Source organism: Eretmochelys imbricata, chromosome 5, assembly GCF_965152235.1.
Source record: "Eretmochelys imbricata isolate rEreImb1 chromosome 5, rEreImb1.hap1, whole genome shotgun sequence".
Taxonomy (NCBI): Eukaryota; Metazoa; Chordata; order Testudines; family Cheloniidae; genus Eretmochelys; species Eretmochelys imbricata.
Window position 1 is genome coordinate 37,432,208 of NC_135576.1, and position 21,601 is coordinate 37,453,808.

At 45.4% G+C, this 21,601-nt stretch overlaps 1 protein-coding gene across 2 annotated transcripts in view; it reads right to left on the reverse strand.

Moving 5' to 3' along the window:
* The window catches only part of PDE4D (phosphodiesterase 4D), a 670,100-nt gene that overhangs the window by 68,504 nt on the left and 579,995 nt on the right, over positions 1-21,601 (reverse strand). The window contains exons 1-2 of one of the 2 annotated variants that reach the window (XM_077816884.1): positions 1,541-1,850; positions 1,342-1,454 (exon numbers count right to left, since the gene is read on the reverse strand). In XM_077816884.1, coding sequence (XP_077673010.1) covers positions 1,342-1,356 — 15 coding nt within the window. In that variant the 5' untranslated portion in view covers positions 1,357-1,454; positions 1,541-1,850. Of the gene's footprint in view, positions 1-1,341; positions 1,455-1,540; positions 1,851-21,601 lie in introns of those variants that run through there. The other variant, XM_077816883.1, reaches the window with a different exon arrangement.

The window sequence follows — 21,601 nt, forward strand, 5'->3', positions numbered from 1 at the left end:
TGAAAAAAATTAAACTAATTCAAAATAATAAGTTTATTAAAAGGTGAATAGCTATTTGCATAGATGGAATAGAGGAAAGAAGTGTACTTTCTTTGTTACAATTAACCCCCCATTTTTCTAAAGTGATTACAAATGTGGGGAAAACATACGCCTCCCATAGTACCTTGTAGCAAGTTCTTCTTATTACAGATGTAAAATAAATTCTCAGTAATGTCAGGTAAAGCCCATTAAAATGAACACCATAAATATTAGCTGAATATTCAGTCTGTGGCCTTGAGGGCACTGAGGAAAGTAGGATGGTGAAAGAGCTATCTGGAAGCCCTACATATATGGCTTATTCTCTGCAGAAAATTTTAAAATATATGTTCTTTTTCCTTGCAAACATTAATAACAAACAATATTATGCCATATATTAGCATCAATATTTACAGCTAAAATAGGGTCTGTACCACTTAAAATACAATCGTATTGAATACAGTGTTATCTTTATTATCACCTTTTCAGATGTTTACACTCTGGCACAAGATTGCTTACAACCTTGTACCTCTCCATTGTAGACAACTAACTTCTGAAATTGAAATATACCATTTTCTTGGCTCCCAACAGAATGTGTGTGGCAAGAATAAATAACAGAAAAGATTGTAACGGTCAGCAATCAAATATAATACCTCTTATTTTAAACTCAAACAGAAATAGAGAAATAGTTTAACCTTCCAACACCTAATGTTTCACCACTTTCAAAATGTGCCTTGAAATTTACAGCCATAGGAAACTGCACAAACTACACGGGCAATCATTCAGATTCATATGCAGAGCTTCAAACGATGAATGTGTCCTGTGTTTTTCAAGCCCAATACAGTTATTTTAATTTCTTAGACCACTGCATCTTTTTTTGTTGTTAATACTATTCAGATAATTCCCCTTTAACAATATATCAAAGTCTCAAAACTGTTTGTTTTCAGCATCCCTGCTCTATGCACACACACGCCATCAGAAACAGAACTTTGCACTACCATCCTTGGTTGATCCACTCATATGCAGTCATATGAGTCAACAAACCCGTGAACATTTTAGTTGAAGGATAACAGCTCCTTCATGTACAAACATTCATGGTTTTTTTTTTTAATTAAACAGCTTAATTTACATTAAAAAGAAGCTTAGAGATGCATTAAAGTTTTTACTTGGAGTTGCATGGCTAAACTCCAGTGTGGCCCAGAGAACGGGACCCTGTAAGTAGTTGGATGCATTTTGTACCTGGCTAAAAACTATCCACTGGATTTCCAGCTTTGGTAGCAAGTGAGGGAGGAGAAATAGAGGGCAAGGGAGTCCGATGGGTCCTACCTTGTTCGAGGCCATTTCACTGACGGAGTGCCTAGTTTGCAGGGTCTCCAGCTGGTCCAGGCACCAGTCCAGCTCCTCCAGGGTCTCGCTGGCCAGTTTTTGGTAGGCCTCCTCTGCGAAGAGATAGGGAAAGGAGTACTCAGTTCTCAAGCGCTTCACAGGGCTAACAGCAAGCTCCAAAGGGTCCATCCTGCCATACCCAGCCATGCTCAGATGCCCAGTGCCCACACATGAGTGCTGCTCCTTCATATTGCTAACGCAGAGCACTGAGGGAGGGCAGGCTTCAGACTCTAGCTGGACCCACAAAGGAACTGCCTGGGTAACAGAGTCTCCAGCCTCCTTCTTTCCGCCTTAAAGTCAACGGTCGGAACCAAAATCTGCGGGGACACTTGGAAGGCTCGTTTGCTGCGGGCTCAGTCCCTCAAGCGGACCCTAGCCTGCATGATGCTGGCGGGAGGCTCGCCTCCTCTCTCTCCTCCGGGACGGCTGATGCAGGGACCTTTGCGTTGCCCAGGCTGGAGACAGGCAGCGCCGCCGCCCCTCCCCCCGCCCAGGCCCGCCCCCCCGGAGAAGGCTCCGAGCAGAAATGAATCAGCGCGGCTGCTGCCGTGTGTGCGGCCACCACGTTTCCTGTGTTCCCAGCTCCTCCTCCCGCCGCGGCGAGAAGCGGAGTCCGGGGCTGCTGCTCTCAGGGAACCCCTCTCCCCGGCCCCTGCCCCCCCCCCACCAGAGGGTATTTTAAAGCCCCCCGTGATGGTCCGGGTTTCCCTGTGGTGGCATCACACGAGCAGCAGGCGAGCGAGAGCCCTGCTGCTGCTGCTGCTCCCCGCCAGCCGGAGCCGGGGGCAGCCGCGTGTGCTGTGTGTGTGAACGGCGGGGGAGCGGCCGAAAACCCGGCGTGGAACTCTCGCAGTCGCCTCCGCCGAGCTCCGTTTACGGCTTAAGGAGCAAACACGTAGGTCCGGAGCCCTCCCGGCTTCTCCCCCACATGTCACCGCCACCTGCCTTGGGCGGGAGCATAGCGCGCGCGCCACAAATCCCCACCGCCGCCCTCCGGGCCACGGGCGCTTATGTAACCGCGAGCAGGACAACACACGGCTTCGCCGCCGCCTGGGGAGATGCCCCGACAAGATTAGCGCCTCGTAACCTTGAGGCTCCGGGTTCTGAGCAGGTGGCATGCCAGGGCGCTCCGCAGCGGCTGAGCGCCACAACTCAGCTGGCGGGGAGCTGGCTCTGGCCACAGCTCCCTGCCCCTTGCCTCCCCAGCAGAAGTTTATGTCTCACTGGCATATTTCTTCACTGAATGATTATCTGTCACATGTTGATGTCTGGACCCTAAGTGTGTTAGCCTCTCGGCCTCAGATTCCCAGGAGTGGGGCAATAATAGTTTCTTACCTAGCCCCTAGGGTTGTCCAGCATTAATCGATTAATAAAGCCCTCTGAAAATGTAATTCCATGTAAGGGCTAAGTATGATTATGTTTAGCCAAGGATGTAGCAGCAAAAGGATTTTTCAAATATGGCAGTAATATTTACTCTAAACCAAACGGTGTATGTGTACAGTGCATCACACAATTTGCTTTGGGGAGCAGGGAGATAGGAGTGCTGAAAGCTCTCCTGAAGTTTACCCTGGAAACCTAATATCAGGTTGGAAAGATTTTAGTCTTTTCTAATGTACTATATATATATATATAAAGTCTGCTGCAGTTTCCACGGTATGCATCTGATGAAGTGAGCTGTAGCTCACGAAAGCTCATGCTCAAATAAATTGGTTAGTCTCTAAGGTGCCACAAGTACTCCTTTTCTTTTTGCTAATGTACTAAGTGTCATGTTGCAGCACGTTGTCGTACAACATATAGAAGTGGACGCAGAAAAGGAGCAAAAAGGGCCATGCACACATCCCACTCACAAAATGACCAGTCACATGAGAACCAGCATGCGCTGTGGGTTAGCTCACGATAATCAGGAAAAATAATTATATTTCCAAGGTGAGGATGTCATCTGTAAAGCCTGTCTATGATTTCTCCTACAGAAGTTGCATTTTTCAACGGGCTGAACTGACACTGCTGAAAGCAGTAGTGTAGTGCGGTGCTCTGACTTGAGAACTGTGCACTTGGGAGCCTATGTTAGGTACCCAAGTTTGAAAAGCTGGCATACTTGTTTCTGGAATCAGTGGCATAAGAATGCAATTTCAAGGAAGAGAAAAGGAAGCTCAATGGGTTTGCTCTTCCCTCCTAAAATATCTTCAGGAATTTTGTCCCAGATGAAATTAAATGTAATCTTCAAAATGTCAAGAAAAAAAAATAATATTAAACCATTCAGCACTGGCTAGTACCACAGTCGTTTAATGAATTATCCTTAGATATATTGTAGTTCTAAGTGCTACAAATTCTTTTAAATGATGTGTTTTTAGTCTCAGAGTATAAATTTCTTTAAGATAAGTATTAAAAAGTATAAATGAAAAGCTATTTGATTCACATTATGGTTATACAGTATATTGACCAGGTAGAGAGAAGTTTAACAGAGATTCCATTGAAAATTAATCATATACTGAAATGAGGTTAAGTGAATCAATATGAGAAGGAGATAACATTTTGATGTCTAGCTAGACTTCAGGCTGTCTTTCAACATTCCTTGAAATTCAGAAATTGGGAAATTCACATTTTTCTTCACAAGGTAACAATTTTTCTGAAATCTGAGATTATATTAAGGTGGGGCTTTTGGGAGCAGAATAAAATAAAGTTGAAGGTTGTCAGATTTTAGTAAATAACGTAAAAGGTCCTGTTCACCATCTATTTGTTTTAAAGGTCATATCCCTCTTCCTGCCCCCATCCAGCTATCTTTAAAAAAAATACTCCTAACATTATTGTAGATGTGTATAATTTTATCTATCTGTCCTCCCAAAAGACTTTAACAAGCAGGAGTCCCTCCATTCCCTAACTAAATGCCACCATCTCTGTCATGGAGCACTCCATGACAATGGACTCGGTATACTGGACTCTATGAGAATCTTCCATGGTTCTGGGGCTCCATGTGTAGGGAATGTATAGAAGAGGAGACTAGACATAACTCTAATGGAACTACCTGTCTGAGTAAGGACTACTAACATGACTTACAAGACTGAGCTCTTTCAGATCTTGAAGCCCAATTCAATCTCCAGTGACTTAAATAGAAGTTGGATTGGCCCCTGGGGCACCAACATGGCCATGGCTGGAGATGGAATATTGGACAGGGAAGGCCGATACTCTGAGGTGGTACCATGCATTCTCTCTCTCTCCCTCTCTCTCATATGCTTGGCTGGCTGGTTCTTGCTCACATGCTTAGGGTCTAACTGATGGCCATATGTGGGGTTGGGAAGGAATTTTTCCCCAGCTCAGATTGGCAGTGACCTTAGGGAATTTTCACCTTCCTCTGCAGTGTATGAGTGCAGGTCACTTGCCAGGATTATCTGGGTATATCTCACTTAATCATTTCCCTGCCATTATGGGGGCCATGGGCACTTAGGTCCCTCCTATTCTGTGCCATTGGCACATAATTAGTTTAGTCTCCTGTAGTCTGTAATACTTTGGTTTAATTTTGGTTGTTGGGTTTAGTGTGTCGTACTGGGTGGTGTTGGTGGCTTGTGATTTACAGGAGATCAGACTTGATGAGGACCTGATGGTCCCTTCTGGCCTTAAATTCTTTGACTTCACTATGGAACTTCAACGAGTCTAAAATAATACTGGTATTCACATGCTAATATGTAAAACAAGCACCCCACTTTTGTTCCTAGAATTCTCAAAGTGCAATGCAACCAGAAGGCAGTTTTTCAGAAATACACCATAAAGGTTTTGAGGCTCTAAATTTGACCCATCTTTAAATTGTTACAAAATCTGACAAGAAATAGCCTGTAGGTTGTAAATTTTTAAAATCTACCATTCCATCACCAAGAAATTAAAAATAAAAATAAAACATTAGCCACTAATTTCTGGCAGGCCCACAAAAAGGTTTTTGTCCCCTGCTTTGGCTCTAGAGTGGTAGTTAATTACCAAACACTTTCCCCAGAGCTGATCTAAAAATCAGTCAAATGGTATGGGTACACAAACAAAGTTCTTTTGTAATGAGAAAATACTTCATGAGTTGAACACAGCCAGATCAGTTTCATCTTCATCAAAAAAGGGTGTGTTGGGGTTGGGGAGGGGGTAGGAGGAGGATGTCAATGTTTGCCAAATAGAAAAGGTCAAATCTGGAAAGAAATTTTTTTCTAGGTAAGTATTATACAGAAGGCAGATTAAAATAACTGTGACACAGCTGGAAGGGAGAACCACCTTTCACACACTGATTCTGGAGGTACCTGGTGTTTGGTTTACAGGGTAATTTACTGTAGGCTGAGAACTGAATTTATGCTCAGCTAAAACAGTTCCTAAGAGCCATTTTTACAGACAAAAGCGGCCAGATGTTTTGGTGTTCTGACCACGTCCCCTCTTCCCTGGAACGCTCCTAGAACAATTTACAGGAGTGACTGTGAGGGAAGAGCAGCAGCAGCGCTGTGCCACTCAAAGAATGCCCTTAACTTAGGCTATTACTGAGGCACCAGTTCCAACCAGCTCTGCAGCCACCCCTTTATGTCACAAGAACTAGCAAAAAGGGATTACGGAGAGGAGGGTTAAATAGAGATTTATAAGAGATTATTTGACTTCTACAATCTTGAGTTGGGTTGTCCAGGCTATGCAGGTGAGTCTCTGTCTAACTGTTTTATAGTATGGTTTTTTTTATTGGTTTCTCAAAATATAAAGAAACAGACTTGAACATTTTATAATTTCTTCCTGTAAATTATTATCCCCTACTATGTATTGGGTTTTAAAGATTACTTAGCACCAATTAACTTGAAAATTTGCATGCTGCTGGGCAGGTGTTCTTAAAAAAAAAAGGGAAGCAGCAGTGGCAAATTTTCTTTTTTATGTCAGTAGACTAACATAAACTGTTCCCATCACCCCCTCCTTCTAAATTCCAACTACATGTGTAGAGAAAACAAACCCAATACTTACAAAAAGAACAAAGATTAGCCATAATCATTTGGCATTGCACAGCCATGTTTTTAAAAAGGATGTCTCAGATATTTGTGTTTACAAAACAATTAACTGTGAGAAAGCTCCTAATATAACTCCAGAGATAGCTAGCTATGTCCTCATTTACTCGTTTCATTCAGAAGCTTGCTGTTTAAAAGTTTAAATGGGAAAATTTATTGTACGATGATAATTTTGTCAACAGAGATAATGTCTAATTTGTTTAATGGATAATCGAGCTTTTTATATATGCGGTCACTTTATCTCATTTCTAGGTCATGAAAAACAATACCAGACATTTCTTCTGTGGCTCGAGTATTTATTACATTAATCTTTTCAGTTTTCTCTTATAGACAGTTTTGACAAACACAGCTGAAGCCAAAGATAAGGGGCCAGATTCTTGGTTACATTCTGGCTACTTTGTACCATCTGAGCAGTGCAAAGGGGCTAGAAAGCAGTAGGATCTGGCCAGCAAAGAATTCCATTCAGTATGAAAGAGCTGTCACCTGGCACAGAACCAGTGTAGTTAGCCACTGCAATGTAGGCGTGTGTTTTGGATGTGTCACAACAGGAAAGGGCATGGCTGGAGGGTAGTGCCCTCCAGTTATGCTCAGTGGGTGTACAGTCCCTTAGCCAGCTGGGATTAGCAAGAGAGGTACCCAGGCTGCTCTGAGCTATGCTGAGGCCAGGGCCAGTTGAGATCCACTCAGAGAATCAGGGAGCCCTAACCCGCTCCCTGAAAGTCACCTTTGTTGTATCACAAATTCACAATAGAACCTCAGAGTCATGAACACCAGAGTTATGAACTGATCAGTCAAACACACACCTCATTTGGAACTGGAAGTACACAATCAGGGAGCAGCAGAGACGAGAAAAAAAAAAAAGCAAAATACAGTACAGTACTGTGATAATATAAACTACACCTCTACCCCGATATAATGTGACCCGATATAATGCGGGTTCGCATACAACTTGGTAAAGCTCCAAAAGGCTGCTCTGAGTAGTGTGTTAAGGGGGCCGGGCCAGGGCTGAGGAGTTGGATAAGGGGCAGAGTGTCTCGGGGGTGGTCAGGGGCACCCCCCCGCAGGATCTGGGAGGCAGGAGCTGTGGGGGGGCACTTTTGGGGGCCCCGCAGTCCCAGAGTGGCCCGGGGGATTAGTGGGGGGCCGTGAGCAGCCCGCTCCGCTTCCCTCGCCCCGGCCCCAGCCGTGTCACTTGGGGGAGGGAGCTTGGGGGAAGGGATCCCCCCACCCCTGTACTCACCGGCAATGGCGGAAGTGGAGCAGCCCGGCCCCAGCCCGCTCCACTCCACCAGCTCCCAGGCACGGTGCTCCACTTCCTGCCGCAGGTGAGTGCGGGACCTTTCCCCAAGCCCCCCCTGACCCCAGCGACATGGCTGCGCCAGGGCAAGGAAAGCGGAGCAGGCTGGGGCTGCGTTGCTCCACTTCCTGCCACTGCCGGTGAGCGCCTGTCAGGGGGCGGGGTGTGTGGATAGGGGTCGGAGCACTTGGGGGACAGGGAGCGGGGGGGTTGGGTAGGGGGTGGGGTCAGTTAGGGACAGGGGTCTCTGGATGGGGTGGTCAGGGAACAAGGGGGGCCAAAGCAAGTTCGATATAACGTGGTCTCACCTATAATGCGGTGAGATTTTTTGTCTCCCGAGGACCGTGTTATATCGGGGTTAAGAAAATAAAGGGAAAGCAACATTTTTTTCTTCTGCATAGTAAAGTTTCAAAGCTGTATTAAGTCAATGTTCAGTTGTACACTTTTGAAAGAACCACCATAGCGTTCTCAGCGTTACGAACAAACATATTCCCGAGGTGTTCATAACTCTGAGGTTCTATTGCAGTTGGTGCAGCAGAGTATCTAGGCCAAGATTTTCAGTTTCTGTAGTTGGCATTATGAACTAATCATCTTAGGTTCAAGTTACAGATTTCTTTCCTTAGACTAAAATGTAAGTACTTATAACTTTTAACCAGAATGCTTCAAGATATCAAATGACTTTGAACTTATACTCAACACCATCATCTACTGTAAACTATATTAAAACTGATTCAGTGTCGGGGGAAAACAACCCTGTCTTCTTAGTCATCCTTCTCACAGCTGAAACAAATATAATCATGAATTTAATATTTATTTCTTCCTGAGAACACTTAACTACAGCTATTCATAAAAGTTGTGAAGCTGAAGATTCTCTCTAAGGTATGTTCACAGGTCATATTGTTGTCAAATTTAGAGATATAGACCACTTTGGAAGCTGCTGAGAAAATCCCCTTGATCTTGAGCAACACAAAAAGCTGGTGGTTAGATTTGGAACATGCATCTGTGAAGAGGAGCACAGCTGCAGCAAATTTCTGACAAACCCTGTGATGGTTCCACTTTGAACTCTTCTTTTCTCCATTCCAGGATTTTCTCCAACATTCCAGTCTAATAAAGAACAAATGATGGTGCTGTTTAGTGACCTCATGCAGCCATAGATCTATATCTTAAGGACCAGGACTAGATTTCTTTCAGTGTGTGATGATCTGAAGGATTCCCCTGACACATTACTTTAAATTGTACCAGAGGCACCAGCTGAAGATGTTAAAATATCCCCATCTCTTTGAGAAGAAATTGTACTAGTTTCAAGGATAACAGCCGGAGCAGAACATTGAAACATTTTCCATTTGCAAGTGCTTGTGGAACTGCCCTGCAATTGTATTACAGATAAAGGCCATAATTACACAGATGAACATGGAGCAAAGCATGTATTAAATGAGGAACTACTCGAACTGCACAATTAGCTTAATTGAAAAAAGGCATTTCTCTGCCAACATTTCATATTTGCACTTTGGTGGTGCAAAGCAACTCTAAAAGTCAGCAGATATAGTCCTCTGAGGATTCCTCTTCAATTAATTCTTGTAAACAAAAGGATATGGCTTCAGGAGTGCAACACTGAGAAATACGGCTCTTTGCAATTATTGCCTGGAGAAAATAGTCATAAGACATTTGTTACATCTACATCTCTATCTATGCTTCCTTGGGGCAGCTTTACAATTTGACCTCAATAAGCCCTCTGTTTCTTTGTTTATTATGGGGCAAATTCTGTCCCCACTCCTCAGCTGCACAAAGCAGTTCTGCCGCATGGAAGCGGGCACATTATTTGTGGAGTCTGCACAGGGGGTACACATCTCTCATGTGTGCAGTCCAGATCTATGGTGGCTTCCTGTGTGCCAAACAGTTTGGGCTATAACCTGGGGTCAGGATTTAGAGCTAAGTCACTATGACTGGTAGGATGTATTGTAACACCTGTTATAAAAGTCCTTTTGTGATATAAAGTATTTATCAATTCACCAAAAATCAGAGTTGTGCAAATACCCATATTAATAAAATAGACTATTGGGAAAACCATACTTCACTGTAACCAAAAACATCTGGAAAAGCACATAGGACAACATCCACAACATATCCAAATGATCTATTAATTTAGTGATGGGCTACCTCAGAATTTCAGAGTAGGGATGCTTATAGGGTTGCCGCCACCTTTCTAATTGCTGGTAATGGGACCCTGAAGCCCCTCTCTCTGCTCTGCCTCTCCCCCCCAAGGCCCTGCCCCTGCTCCACCTCTTCCCCCAAGGCTCCAACCTTGCTCCACCTCTTCCCATGAGGCCATGCCCCCTTCATTGCCTCTTCCACCAAGCCACACCCTTCTCCCCTCTTCCCCTGCCCCTGCTCCTCCTCTTTCCCCCAAGGGCCTGCCCCCGTCACTTACTCCTCTCTCCTCCTCCCCCTGTTGCTCACTGGATCATCTCCACCTTCCGGTAACTGGTAACAACTGGATTTTCTAGTTGAAAACTGGGCACCTAGCAACCCTAAATGGCAGCTGGACACAGAAGCTGAAAACCGGACTGTCTGGGTAAAACCATGATGGGAGGCAAACCTAGATGCTCATATCAACTATTTGAAATTACCAAGGAACCCACAAGGCCAAATGGTCCTCTGTCTCCATACAGTTTCTCTTCATCTCTACCTAGTGCTGCCTTCTTGTCTGACTTTTTACAGGAAGCAACTTGTACATCCACTGGCATCTTTGGTCGACCACTCTCTTAACCAGTATGGGGATTGTCAGGATCACTGGCCTCTTAAAATTGTCTATGGAAAATTAGGTAATTCTTCATCACATACTGAGGCACACACTGCTACCACCAGTGCCAATTCCTCTGCAAAAGAGTCAAAATGGCTTCTGCTAACTCTCCTGATCGCACAGAGCAGGGACATATAGGAAAGAAAACCAATACCGTGTGACTTGTGACCAATCTCAACCAACCAATCCTGCTCAAAATGTAAAATTACATCAGGAAAATTGTATGAAGTGTTTTTGGTGTTGTTCTAACAACAAAATGTTTTACATGTGGATTTTAAAAAAAAATCTGCTTCCATCTCTCTAAAGTTTTTGAACTTTGAAAAAGAGCATTTTTATTTGAAACATACCCCCACTCCCACCAATCAATAACCTTTCCAGCTCTAGTTGTGACAATTCAGAGCTAAAAAGATCTTGGGTAAGAAGTGGAGCCCATCCTTCAACCCAGTAACTCTGGTGTTACGAAGAACTTTGTTTCATGCAGCATATGGAAAATAACTTTTCCAGATTCTAGGATGTGTCTTAGAACTCAGTCCCCTCCCAAGTTGTAATATAGTTTTAAACTCATGATTCTGAGAAGAATGCTGCTGTGACTGATTCAGTGTAATTTGAGTAGTGACAGATTTTCAGTGGAAAAAATGAATGTAGCAGTCTGGAAAACGAGGCCCTCTTGGGCAAAAAGAGGATGGTTGGGACAGTCACACACTCCTGTTTACTGTTCTACAACATCGTGTAGTACTAATAGGGGGATCAAGGGAAATGAAAGTTGCCACCCATCAGGATTTCCCCTGATGAGACCAAATGTTAAATAGTATCCTAAATTATAGGATGAAAACAACATTAAATATATCCCTATAAAACGTGTCGCTCTAATCTTTATATTTTTAATCGTTAGTGAGTGCTATTCAGTTTTGGCTTCTTGTTTTCCTAAGACTTAAAACTTCCACATGAATATATAGCTTAGCCACTTGCCAAATTCCAGTATAAACTTATTGGAAATTCCAGTAAACTCCATTAGAATCCTTCAAACTGATTCCTGTTGGTTTCTACAGGGGACCAATAATTCTAAGAACCAATGGATCTGTTGTTCTGTTTCAAAATCTTGTTACCAGCTGGAACTGTAAGGACCTAATTGAAATTTTATAACTGGGAGGTCCACCACAGAGAGATTTTGAGGAAATATATTTGTTTTAATAAAATTGTTTTGAAACAATGGTGTTTGAATATTCTTGGAAGACAGCAACAGGATAAAAAGGTATCTGTGTATTCTTGGTGGCAATTCCAATTGGAAATAGTAAAAACAGATATATTAATCTACTGCAGTGGTTCTCAACCTATTCACCATTGTGGGTCACATATGCAGCTCTCTATGAGTTATGTGGACCACACAATATATGCAGTACCTGTGTGGCCCTGAGGATGTCACTTGGGCTGCAGCTGTGTGCTGATTGAGCCGCAAGTGGCCCATGAGTTGAGAACCACTGGTCTACTCGTTCCTGGGATATTATACTCTAAATGAAATCAAGTGACACCAGCAGGCACCATTTGAAGGCAGAGCAGGATTAAGCCAATCTGGGCCCGATAGACATTCCAGGACATAGGGCCTCACCTGAGTCTTGTCCCCAGCTGGAGTACAAGGGTCCCATTTTCCTCCCAGAGAGCAGCAGCAGGGGAGCAGCAGCCTCCCAATTACTTGTTTTTGACACTGGAATGTATTTGCATTAATGGGTGAGCTAGGGCTAGATCACCTGTGCACGTCTGCAGAATTCACTGAAGGCTCAGAACTCGGACATTTGCATAGCCTGTCAACTTGGGAATTGTATCAAACTTGGATTCTGACTCTTCTGATACACCAAAAAGAAGAATTTTCTGTCCTAGAAAGGATGAGGGGAATCCTGTGACTTCTGGTCTGAACTTTTAGCACTTACTATCCTCCTTCATTTAACCAGGGAAGGAGTTAAACATAAAAGGCTCGGTCAGCAAGCCTGGGTTACAGACGGAGAGGGTCAAATAGTAGGTGGTGGTCTGGTGAATTGCTCCTCAGAAAATATGAAGTATCGTCAGTCAAAATGAGGCAAGACAAGCATGAGGAGGAACAGATGGGGGAGAAGGTAAGGGCTGAGATGCAGAAGACAGACCCACCTGTAATGGTGAGAAACTGCAACTGTTTATGTGAAGAAGCATGTAAAGGCAGAGATTTAGTGGAAGGGCAATTTCATAAGTGCACGAACTCTGTACCAACCTATTAAACTATATCGGAGCCAACAGCTGACCTTTAGTACCTGTCTTTAATTTAAACATTTATTTAGTTTTTAGAAATTCCCTGCTTTAGGTCAAGTGATGTCTATCAGCTCTCCTGAGGCCCTGATCCTGCAATTTGTTCCACCTGGTGAACCCATGTGCCAAACCTGAGCTCCACTGAAGTGAATGGAGTTCAGTGCATGCTCATGGGTCCACCCACATTGAAAAAGTTGCAGGATCAGGGCTAAGGCAGTGCCTCCTGTCTGACTGACAAGACTGAAATCTGACTGAAATCTGTCTACGTAAAATTTATTAATACTCTTGATGAATTTTTTCCCCATCTACCGTTCTTCTTTTCTCTCCTGTGTTATACTTCTTCCTTCGCTTTTCTCCCATGTCATTCTTTTCCGCATTGTCTGTTTGACCTTTCAGCCCTCTTTGATTTTGTGGAGAATAGCCGTTCCACACACACTGTGTCCCATAAACCCTTCCCCCTCACAGCCGCTGCCTTTCCCCTTAGACTATCCCCAGATGGAACATTCATATGAGCAATGGTTTTCTGTATCAGGCCCACAGACTCTGATCTTTAGGGCAGGTACTGCATCTTCCAATATGCTCTGTAAAGTTCCATGCACACCTCCGATACTATTGAAATAAAAAATAATAATTTGGTCTGGGGACTGCAAAACTGCAGAAGTGCATGGCTACAGTTTATTTTGAGCAAAATAACTCCAACATCCTCAACTTTGAGTAAGCTGTATGTTATTTACAGTTATCATAAAAGTTTCTAAGTTCTATGTTGCCTTTTGTATTCTTTATTTTTATTATTATTTAAAAATATTTATATTATGGTATCCCAACGACCCTAATTGGGATTAGGACCCCTTTCTGCTGGGTTCTGTGCAAACATGAAAGGTTTGAACTTTTTTTTAACCTTAAAAAAAGGCAGCACACCTCAGCCTTACTTGCTTTTTATGTTTGTTTTGAAAAGAATGGTAATTATTATGTTTTTATTAATTGATTTTTTCTGGAAACAGGGACACTTATGGTGGTAGGAGCTAAATACATAAAATTATTATTATTATTAAACGTGATAGGTAAGAAATCTACACTTTAAAGCTGAATAAACTGTATTAGTCACACGGTTCATGTACGCTGGACAATGAGTCAACCACTACTTTTGTTACATTTCCTTGATATATTGCCTCAGGAAGTTATCCTTAAGACTCTTAAACCTTGAGATGACACTGTAAATATCAATTAGTAATCATCCGTTTAGCAGTTGTGAAAGGGCCAGACTAGGGAGTGGTTTGTTTTGGATGACAGGTATGCAACTGTCACACGTCATAAAACAAAACCACAAAACAGCTCAACCTGCTCCTCCATGCGTCAAGTTTAAATCTTGACAAATACTGTCTCAATCTGTCTTAAAGCAAATTTCAGTTCTTTCACAATATTTTAACAGTCCTGATCTTTTCCCTGAAGAAGAATACAGTTCTTGCAGTTTCTGAGAAAAATCCCATAGGCAGATCCTCAACATTGATTTCAGTGGAGTTACACTGACTTACATCAGCTGATGATTTGCCTCCCTCTCCTCTCCCCTCCCCCTTCCCCTCCCCCCAGTTTTTAGATAGGTGACTGGAAATCATCCAGATATATCAAATGTAACAGTAAGAAAAAATGCATGAAATATACAAATATATTTAAGTAATTTTCACTTTTTTCATTCTACAGACTATTGCCAAAGAGAAGAACCTCTCATAGACCCACCTCCCCTCCCAACTACCTAGGTCCAGATAACCTTTGTGTTCAGAGCAGCGTAAGGGGGCCAGAAAACAGCCAGATCTCCATACTGTGCTACAGATATCTTCAGTGTGTATAAGTTACTACTAACTGGAGCTGGCTGAAATGTGGGATTTCCAGTTTATGAGAAATTTTGATATTTTGAAATTTCCTGCAAACCAGAAATCCAAAATAATAATAAAAAATGTTTTGGAAACACAGACACATGGTGTTTCTCTAAGGACATTTCCTCCCACAGACCCACCAGCTGGTGAGTGAAACGGACATCCTTGTCAGTTAAACAGGCAAGAATGCCAGTTTCACTCACCAGCTGCCAGCGTCTGTGGCTCTGGGGCAGCCCTGTCATGAGGCCTGCCCAGGAGCCTGCTGGCAGCCTGAATAGCCAGCTGGACCAAGAGTCTAGAAGCCCCGAGATCCCCAGTCCAGGGCAGTATTCATGGCAGGACTGCCCCAGACTCACACAACCTGGGACTTGGGAGCCCATCCCAGGATTTTCAGGCTCCCAGCTCCACGGCAGTGAGCTTGGAATCTCTGAGATCTCTGGCTTGAGCCAGGAGCTGGGAACCAAGCACTAGTTACATTCAGGGCGTTTAGTCTCCTGGCTACATGGCAGGGAGACTGGAAGCCTTGGAGTGGCAGGGCTGCCTGAGAGCCACAGATCCTGGAAGACAGAGTTTCTGGCCCCAGAGTGGTCTGAATAGCTGGCTGCCCTAGAGTCACAAACCCTAGAAATGTTCCCCCTGGCCTGGGGGAAGTGAACATGACAGGGATTCCTGGGAGCATGCCAGCTGAGCTGGCATGGAATCAGGCAGGTTTCCATAAGAATTCAGCAATGGTTTGTCAAGCTTGACTCACTTTTGGAAAAATTTGGGGTTCAATGAACTGGCATTTTCTGACAAAACTGTTTCATCAGACAATTTTTGAGCAGTTCTACTAATAATCTATGTTATCCTGCATATACTCCATGAGATTCAGGGAGCCTTAACAAGATCATTGATGATTCTCTGTCGCTGCTGCAAACAGCAACTTGGCATGGTGGAGAATCCGGACCTCGTTTCTCAAAATGTTGCATTTTCAAACCGCCAGCAAGGGATCTATGGATCACAAATAATTTATGGTCCATACTTGGGGAATCAATTCATATTTGAAAATGTACAGTCCTTGTGTTGCATTCTGGGAAATCTGTCTATGTAAAATTTATTAATTCTGTGTGAGATTATGGACTCTCTTATCAAACTACAAATTTTGTTTGATTGTGTGGCTGGCTAGTCTACCTTCTCTGCTGTCTTTTTACATTTCAACTTTGGGATGAAGTTCTAAGAGGTGGTGGCAGAGGACTTATAATGGTGGGTTGTTAAACCTGGATAGTTTTCTAGTCAAAGGGAAGGAAGCACCTTTGGACAAAGAAGGTGGCCAAACCAAGAAAACTGGTTCTGAAAGGTGGGTTAGTAAACAGGCAGGGGATCACTTGGTTGGGGACTTTGAACTCCTGACAAGGCTGATCATGGGTCACCTAATGGAATGGACTGTCACTTTATAAAAAGGAGGACGCTCTCACCAGACATTTTAGAGAACGGGAAAAGAGATCACAAGTAGATAGCAAGATTGTGCAGGAGGAAGATCCTGGCTACCCTAGAGGACTCTGACAAAATCCCAAAGAACTCTCAAAAGTAGTGATAAAACTGAGGAAGGGATAGCATATTGGTGTTTTATTGTTTTTAACCTAGATATGGATCTCTCTTGAGCTATCTAAAGTAAAGAGTAATTGTGTTGGAAATGTTTACAAAGCCTGTGTGTTATGTGCTTAAATTATCATATATCCCTAAAGAGAGAAACTGTAAACCAGAGTGCCCATAACTGGAGCTCTGGGAGAGAGTGTGTTTAAGCTACTGGAGTGCTCAGAGAGGTCAGCGCAGGCCTAAAGCAGCTAGATTGCAAGGTCCCACTTCTGCAAAGGGGCAACAGAGTCTGTGCCCAGGAAGTGTGTCAGAAAGGCCAAATGAAAAAGACAGTACTGGAGCTTAGCCAGACCAAAAGACATGTAAAAGCACACCTTGCTAATATAAAGTGGCTAATTTGTATTAGACTCCACAGCAGGGGTGTGTCTTCTTCAGGAGGGACTGTTTGTTTAGTGCATTCTCAGAGATGCAGAAGACCTCAAAAGGAGAGGAGAGAAGAAGGGGCTATGTCTCTCCCTTTCTTCTGCTGGGTTTACAGAATGGGCCAGCTATGGCATGTTAACAGGCTGCACCATTCTAAAGGATCTAGGTAGGATGACCATAATGCTGTTTTGGAGGGGACAGCCCCCTTTTTAAGCCATGTCCCTGATTAGAGTTGTCAAGTGTCTGGTTTTCGTCTGGAACGCCTGTTCGAAAAGGGACCCTGGTGGCTCCAGTCAGCACTGCTGATGGGGCCGTTAGAAGTTCGGTAGGCAGCGCAGCAGGGCTAAGGCAGGTTCCTTGCGTGTCTTGGATCTGCGTGGCTCTCGGAAGCAGCGGCATGTCCCTCTCCGCCTCCTAGGCATAGGGGCAGCCAGGGGGCTCCATGCACTGCCCTCGCTCCAGATGCAAGCTCCGCAGCTCCCATTGGCCGGGATCCACAGCCAATGGGAGCTGCAGGGGCGGCACCTACGAATGGGGCAGTGCGCAGAACTGCCTGGCCACACCTCCGTGCAGGAGCCAGAGGGGGGACATGCCTCTGCTTCTGGGAGAAGCCTGAGGTAAGTGACACTTTGAGTCTGCATCCCTGACCCCCCTCCCACACCCCAACCGTCTGCCCCAGTCCTTATCCCCCTCCCACCCTCCAAACCCCTTGATCCCAGCCCAGAGCACCCTCCTGCACCCCAAACCCCTCATTCCCAGCCCCACCCCAGAGCCTGCACCCCCAGCCGGAGCCCTCACACCCCCATGCCCATATTCCCACCTTAGTCCTGATCCAAACCCCTCAGCCTCCGAACCCCTCGGTCCCAGCCCAGAGCACCCTCCTGCACCCCAAACCCTTCATCCCCAGCACCACTCCAGAGCCCAGACCCGCAGCTAGAACCTGCACCCCCTCCCACACCCGAGCCCCCTGCCCCAGCCCAGCCCTGAGCCCCCTCCTGCACCCCACACCCCTCAACCCCAGCCTCACCCCAGAGCCTGCACTCCCAAGTGGAGCCCTCACCCCCTCCTGCATCCCAATCCACTGTCTCAGGCCGGAGTCCCCTCCCGCATCCTGAACTCCTCATTTCTGGCCCCACCCTAGAGCCTGCAACCCTAGCCGGAGCCCTCACCCATTCCCGCACCTCAACCCCTTGGGCCAGTCTGGTGAAAATGAGCGAGTGAGTGAGGGTGGGGAGAGTGAGCGACAGAGGGAGGTGGGAATGAGTGAGTGGGGATGCAGCCTCAGAGAAGGGGCAGGGCAAGAATGTTCGGTTTTGTGCATATAGAAAGTTGGCAACCCTATTTCTGATGTCCCAACTTTTTTTTGGCAAAACTGGGCATTTATCCCATTTGCTCTTGCCAGTTGATCAGTTCACAAGAGCAAATAGGACAAATACCCAGTTTTGCCCAAAAAAGTGCCCTCCCACACCCAGAGAGGAGATGAGGAATGTTCGGGAGGGAGCAATGATGTTTGCGGAGGGACAGGAACCTAGCTGATGTGTCTCTGCTATGCTCTGCCGTCCAATCAGGGAGCAATGGGGGGTCACACACTCACTCTGCAGCCCAATCAGAGGGTAAGCGTGATCAGGGCCCTAATTCAAACTCTTCTCTGGCCAGGCCCTGGAGCCCACTCTGGTAAATGCCAGACTGGGTCCTGCCGGGGCACCAAATGTGGCCCTCCCTCCCCAAGCAGCCCGAGCAAGTGGTCCCCAGAGCCCCTACTCTGGTCTGGTATCCTCCCCACCCACTGTCCTTTGGGGCCATACCCTGGAGCCCTCTCCAGCCCACCCCCACTCCAACTGGCTTCTTTCCCTCCCCAATCTGCCTCTAGTCATCCGCTTCTGCCATATCCCAGCAGGGGTGCCATTTAGGGAGAGCGGGGTGGGGGGGACACCTGCCCCACCAAATTTCGTGCCACTGGTTGGGAGCAACCCCCGCTCTGGTGACACATCACTCGCTCCTCTTTCCCCTCTTCTCACCTGCAGAGAGTAACCGGTCCTCTCCTCCCATCCCCATCTGGGAGTTGCCTGCCCTCACCATACCAAAATCTGAAATGATGGTCCTGCATCCACCACTTCCCCAGGGCTGCTCTCTTGGTTCCTCCCTCTACCTAAGCCTCCATCCTGCCTCTCTGTTATCCCAGCCCCAAAAAGGGCATCGCCTCACTAGCTGGATGATAGTCCAATAGCTTCACCTCCTGTCTCCGAGCCAAAAAGTACTCACACTCACACACTCACCCTGCTTTACTTCCCAGATCCCAGCCCATACCCATTCCTCTTCCCTCTGCCCCCATCTGTGGTACTTGGCTCACTGGGGATGCGGAAAAACATTTGTGGGGGGCACGGGTCACGAGCAGCAACGCCAGTTTCAGTTTAGAGAAATATGGTCACCCTAGATCTAGGTCCTCTGCAGACTATACAAAACTGCTCAAGATAGTTAAGTCCAAAGCAGACTTTGGATCTGACAAAACTGGGCGACTGGACAACAAAATGGCGGATGAAATTCAATGTTGATAAATGCAAAGTAATGCACATTGGGAAACATAATCCCAAGTATACATATGAAATTATGGGTTCTAAATTAGCTGATGCCACTCTAAAAAGAGATCTTGGAGTCGTTGTGGATAGTTCTCTGAAAACATCCACTCAATATGCAGCGGCAGTCAAAAAAGCTAACAGAATGGTGGGAAAATAGGAAAGGGATAGATAATAAGACAGAAAATATCATATTGCCTCTATATAAATCCATGGTACGCCCACACCTTGAATACTGCATGCAGCTCTGGTCGCTCCATCTCAAAAATATGTATTGGAATTGGAAAAGGTACAGAAAAGGGCAACAAAAATGGCTAGGGGTACGGAACAGCTTCCATATGAGAAGAGATTAATAAGACTGGGACTTATCAGCTTGGAAGAGAGAGGACTAAAGGTGGGATACGTTAGAGGTCTATAAATCATGACTGGTGTTGAGAAAGTAAATAAGTAAATGTTATTTACTCCTTCTTATGACACAAGAACTTAAGGGTCACCACATTAAATTAATAGACAGCAGGTTTAAAACAAAATTAAGTGTTTCTTCAAACAACACACAGTCAAGCTGTGGAACTCTTTGCCAGGGGATGTTGTGAAGGCCAAGATAATAACAAGGTTCAAAAAAGAACTTGATAAATTCATGGAGGATAGGTTCATCAATAGCTATTAGGCACAATGGGCAGGGATGGTGTCCCTAGTCTCTGTTTGTTGGAAGCTGGGAATGGGCCACAGGGGATGGAGCATTTGATGATTACCTGTTCTGTTCATTCCCTTGGAAGCACCTGAAATTGACCACTGGCAGAATACAGGATACTGGGCTACATGGACATTTAGTCTGACCCAATATGGCAAGGGTTGCCAACTTTCTAATCACACAAAACCGAACACCCTAGCCCTACCCCTTCCCTGATGCCCCATCCCCGTTCACTACATTCCCCCTCCCTTTGTGGCTCCCTCTCCCACACCGTCACTCACTTTCACTAGGCTGGAGCAGGGGGTTAGGGTGTGGGATGGGGTGAGGGCTCTAACTGGGGGTGCAGCTCTGGGGTGGGGCCGGGGATAGGTGTTCAGGGTGTGGGGGGGCTCTAGGCTGGGGCAGGGTGCTCCAGCTGGGGGTGCAGGTGCTGGGGTGGGGATGAGAAGTTTGGGGTGCACGAGGGGGCTCTGGGTTGGGGGGAGATTCAGGGCTGGGGCAGAGGATTGGGACTTGGGGTTGGGGCATGGGCTTACCTCAGGAGGCTCCTGATCAGAGGCGCAGTGGGGCTAAGGCAGGCTCCCTGCCTGTCCTGGCTCCACACTGCGCCCTGGAAGTGGTAAGGAGGTCCAGCTTCTAGGTGGGGGGACCAGGAGGCTCCTCACACTGCTCTTGCCTGCAGGCACTGCCTCTGCAGCTCCCATTGGCCACTGTTCCCAGCGAATGGGAGTGCGGAGCCGGTGCTCAGGGTGGGGGCAGCGCGCAGAGCCCTCCCACCTAGGAGCCGGACCTGCTGGCTGCTTCCGGGGTGCAGCGTGGAGCCAGGACAGGTAGGGACTAGCCTGCCTTAGCCCCGCAGCACTGCCGACTGGACTTTTAATGGCCTGGTTGGCAGTGCTGACCGGAGCCACCAGGGTCCCTTTTTGACCGGGTGTTCCGGTCGAAAACCAGACACCTGGCAACCCTAGGTATGGCTGTTCTTATGTTCTCTTTGACTTACTGTAAGCATCTGCAGAAGCATCAACAGCAGAAGGTATTAAGGCAGCAGGTTCTTGCACAGCTGAAGAAGCCTTGAGATTTTAACAGTGTAAACCTGAGACCATCACTACTTTAAACACATGTATTAAACTGCCTGGAGCTCATGTATCTTAAAGTTAAACGGACATACTTGTTTTTAAAAAAATCAACCAGAAAACAAAGCAAGATCTGTAGCGCTGCTTGTGAGTATGTAAATTGACTTCAGTTTGACAGCAATTAAATTTATTGCTCAGTTTCTTTGGTTGTTAAGCATTAAATCAGTTACTTTCTCCAAACTAAAACAAATATTTTTCAGAAAGAGCAGAAGTGAAAACTAAATATATGGTATCATTTTTGATTGTAAGATTATTCCTGAAACCACATGAATTCACCGACGTGCACTAAACTGTAAAGTTACATATCCAAAGAATAATCTAGACCATTTCCTTCTTGCATAATGAATGTATACAGCTAGAGCTAGACATGGTATTACTTGAGTCCACATCAACTTATCTCAAATCTTTTTCTTTATGCCAGAATAACCTTTAAAATACAAACTACAGTAATTTCACTAACCAGGTATATATGATCAGGAAGCAGTGTATATAAAAACCAGGACATGAAACTTTGAGGATTGTTGTCAAAATTCATCTCTACTTCAGTCTTTTAGGAT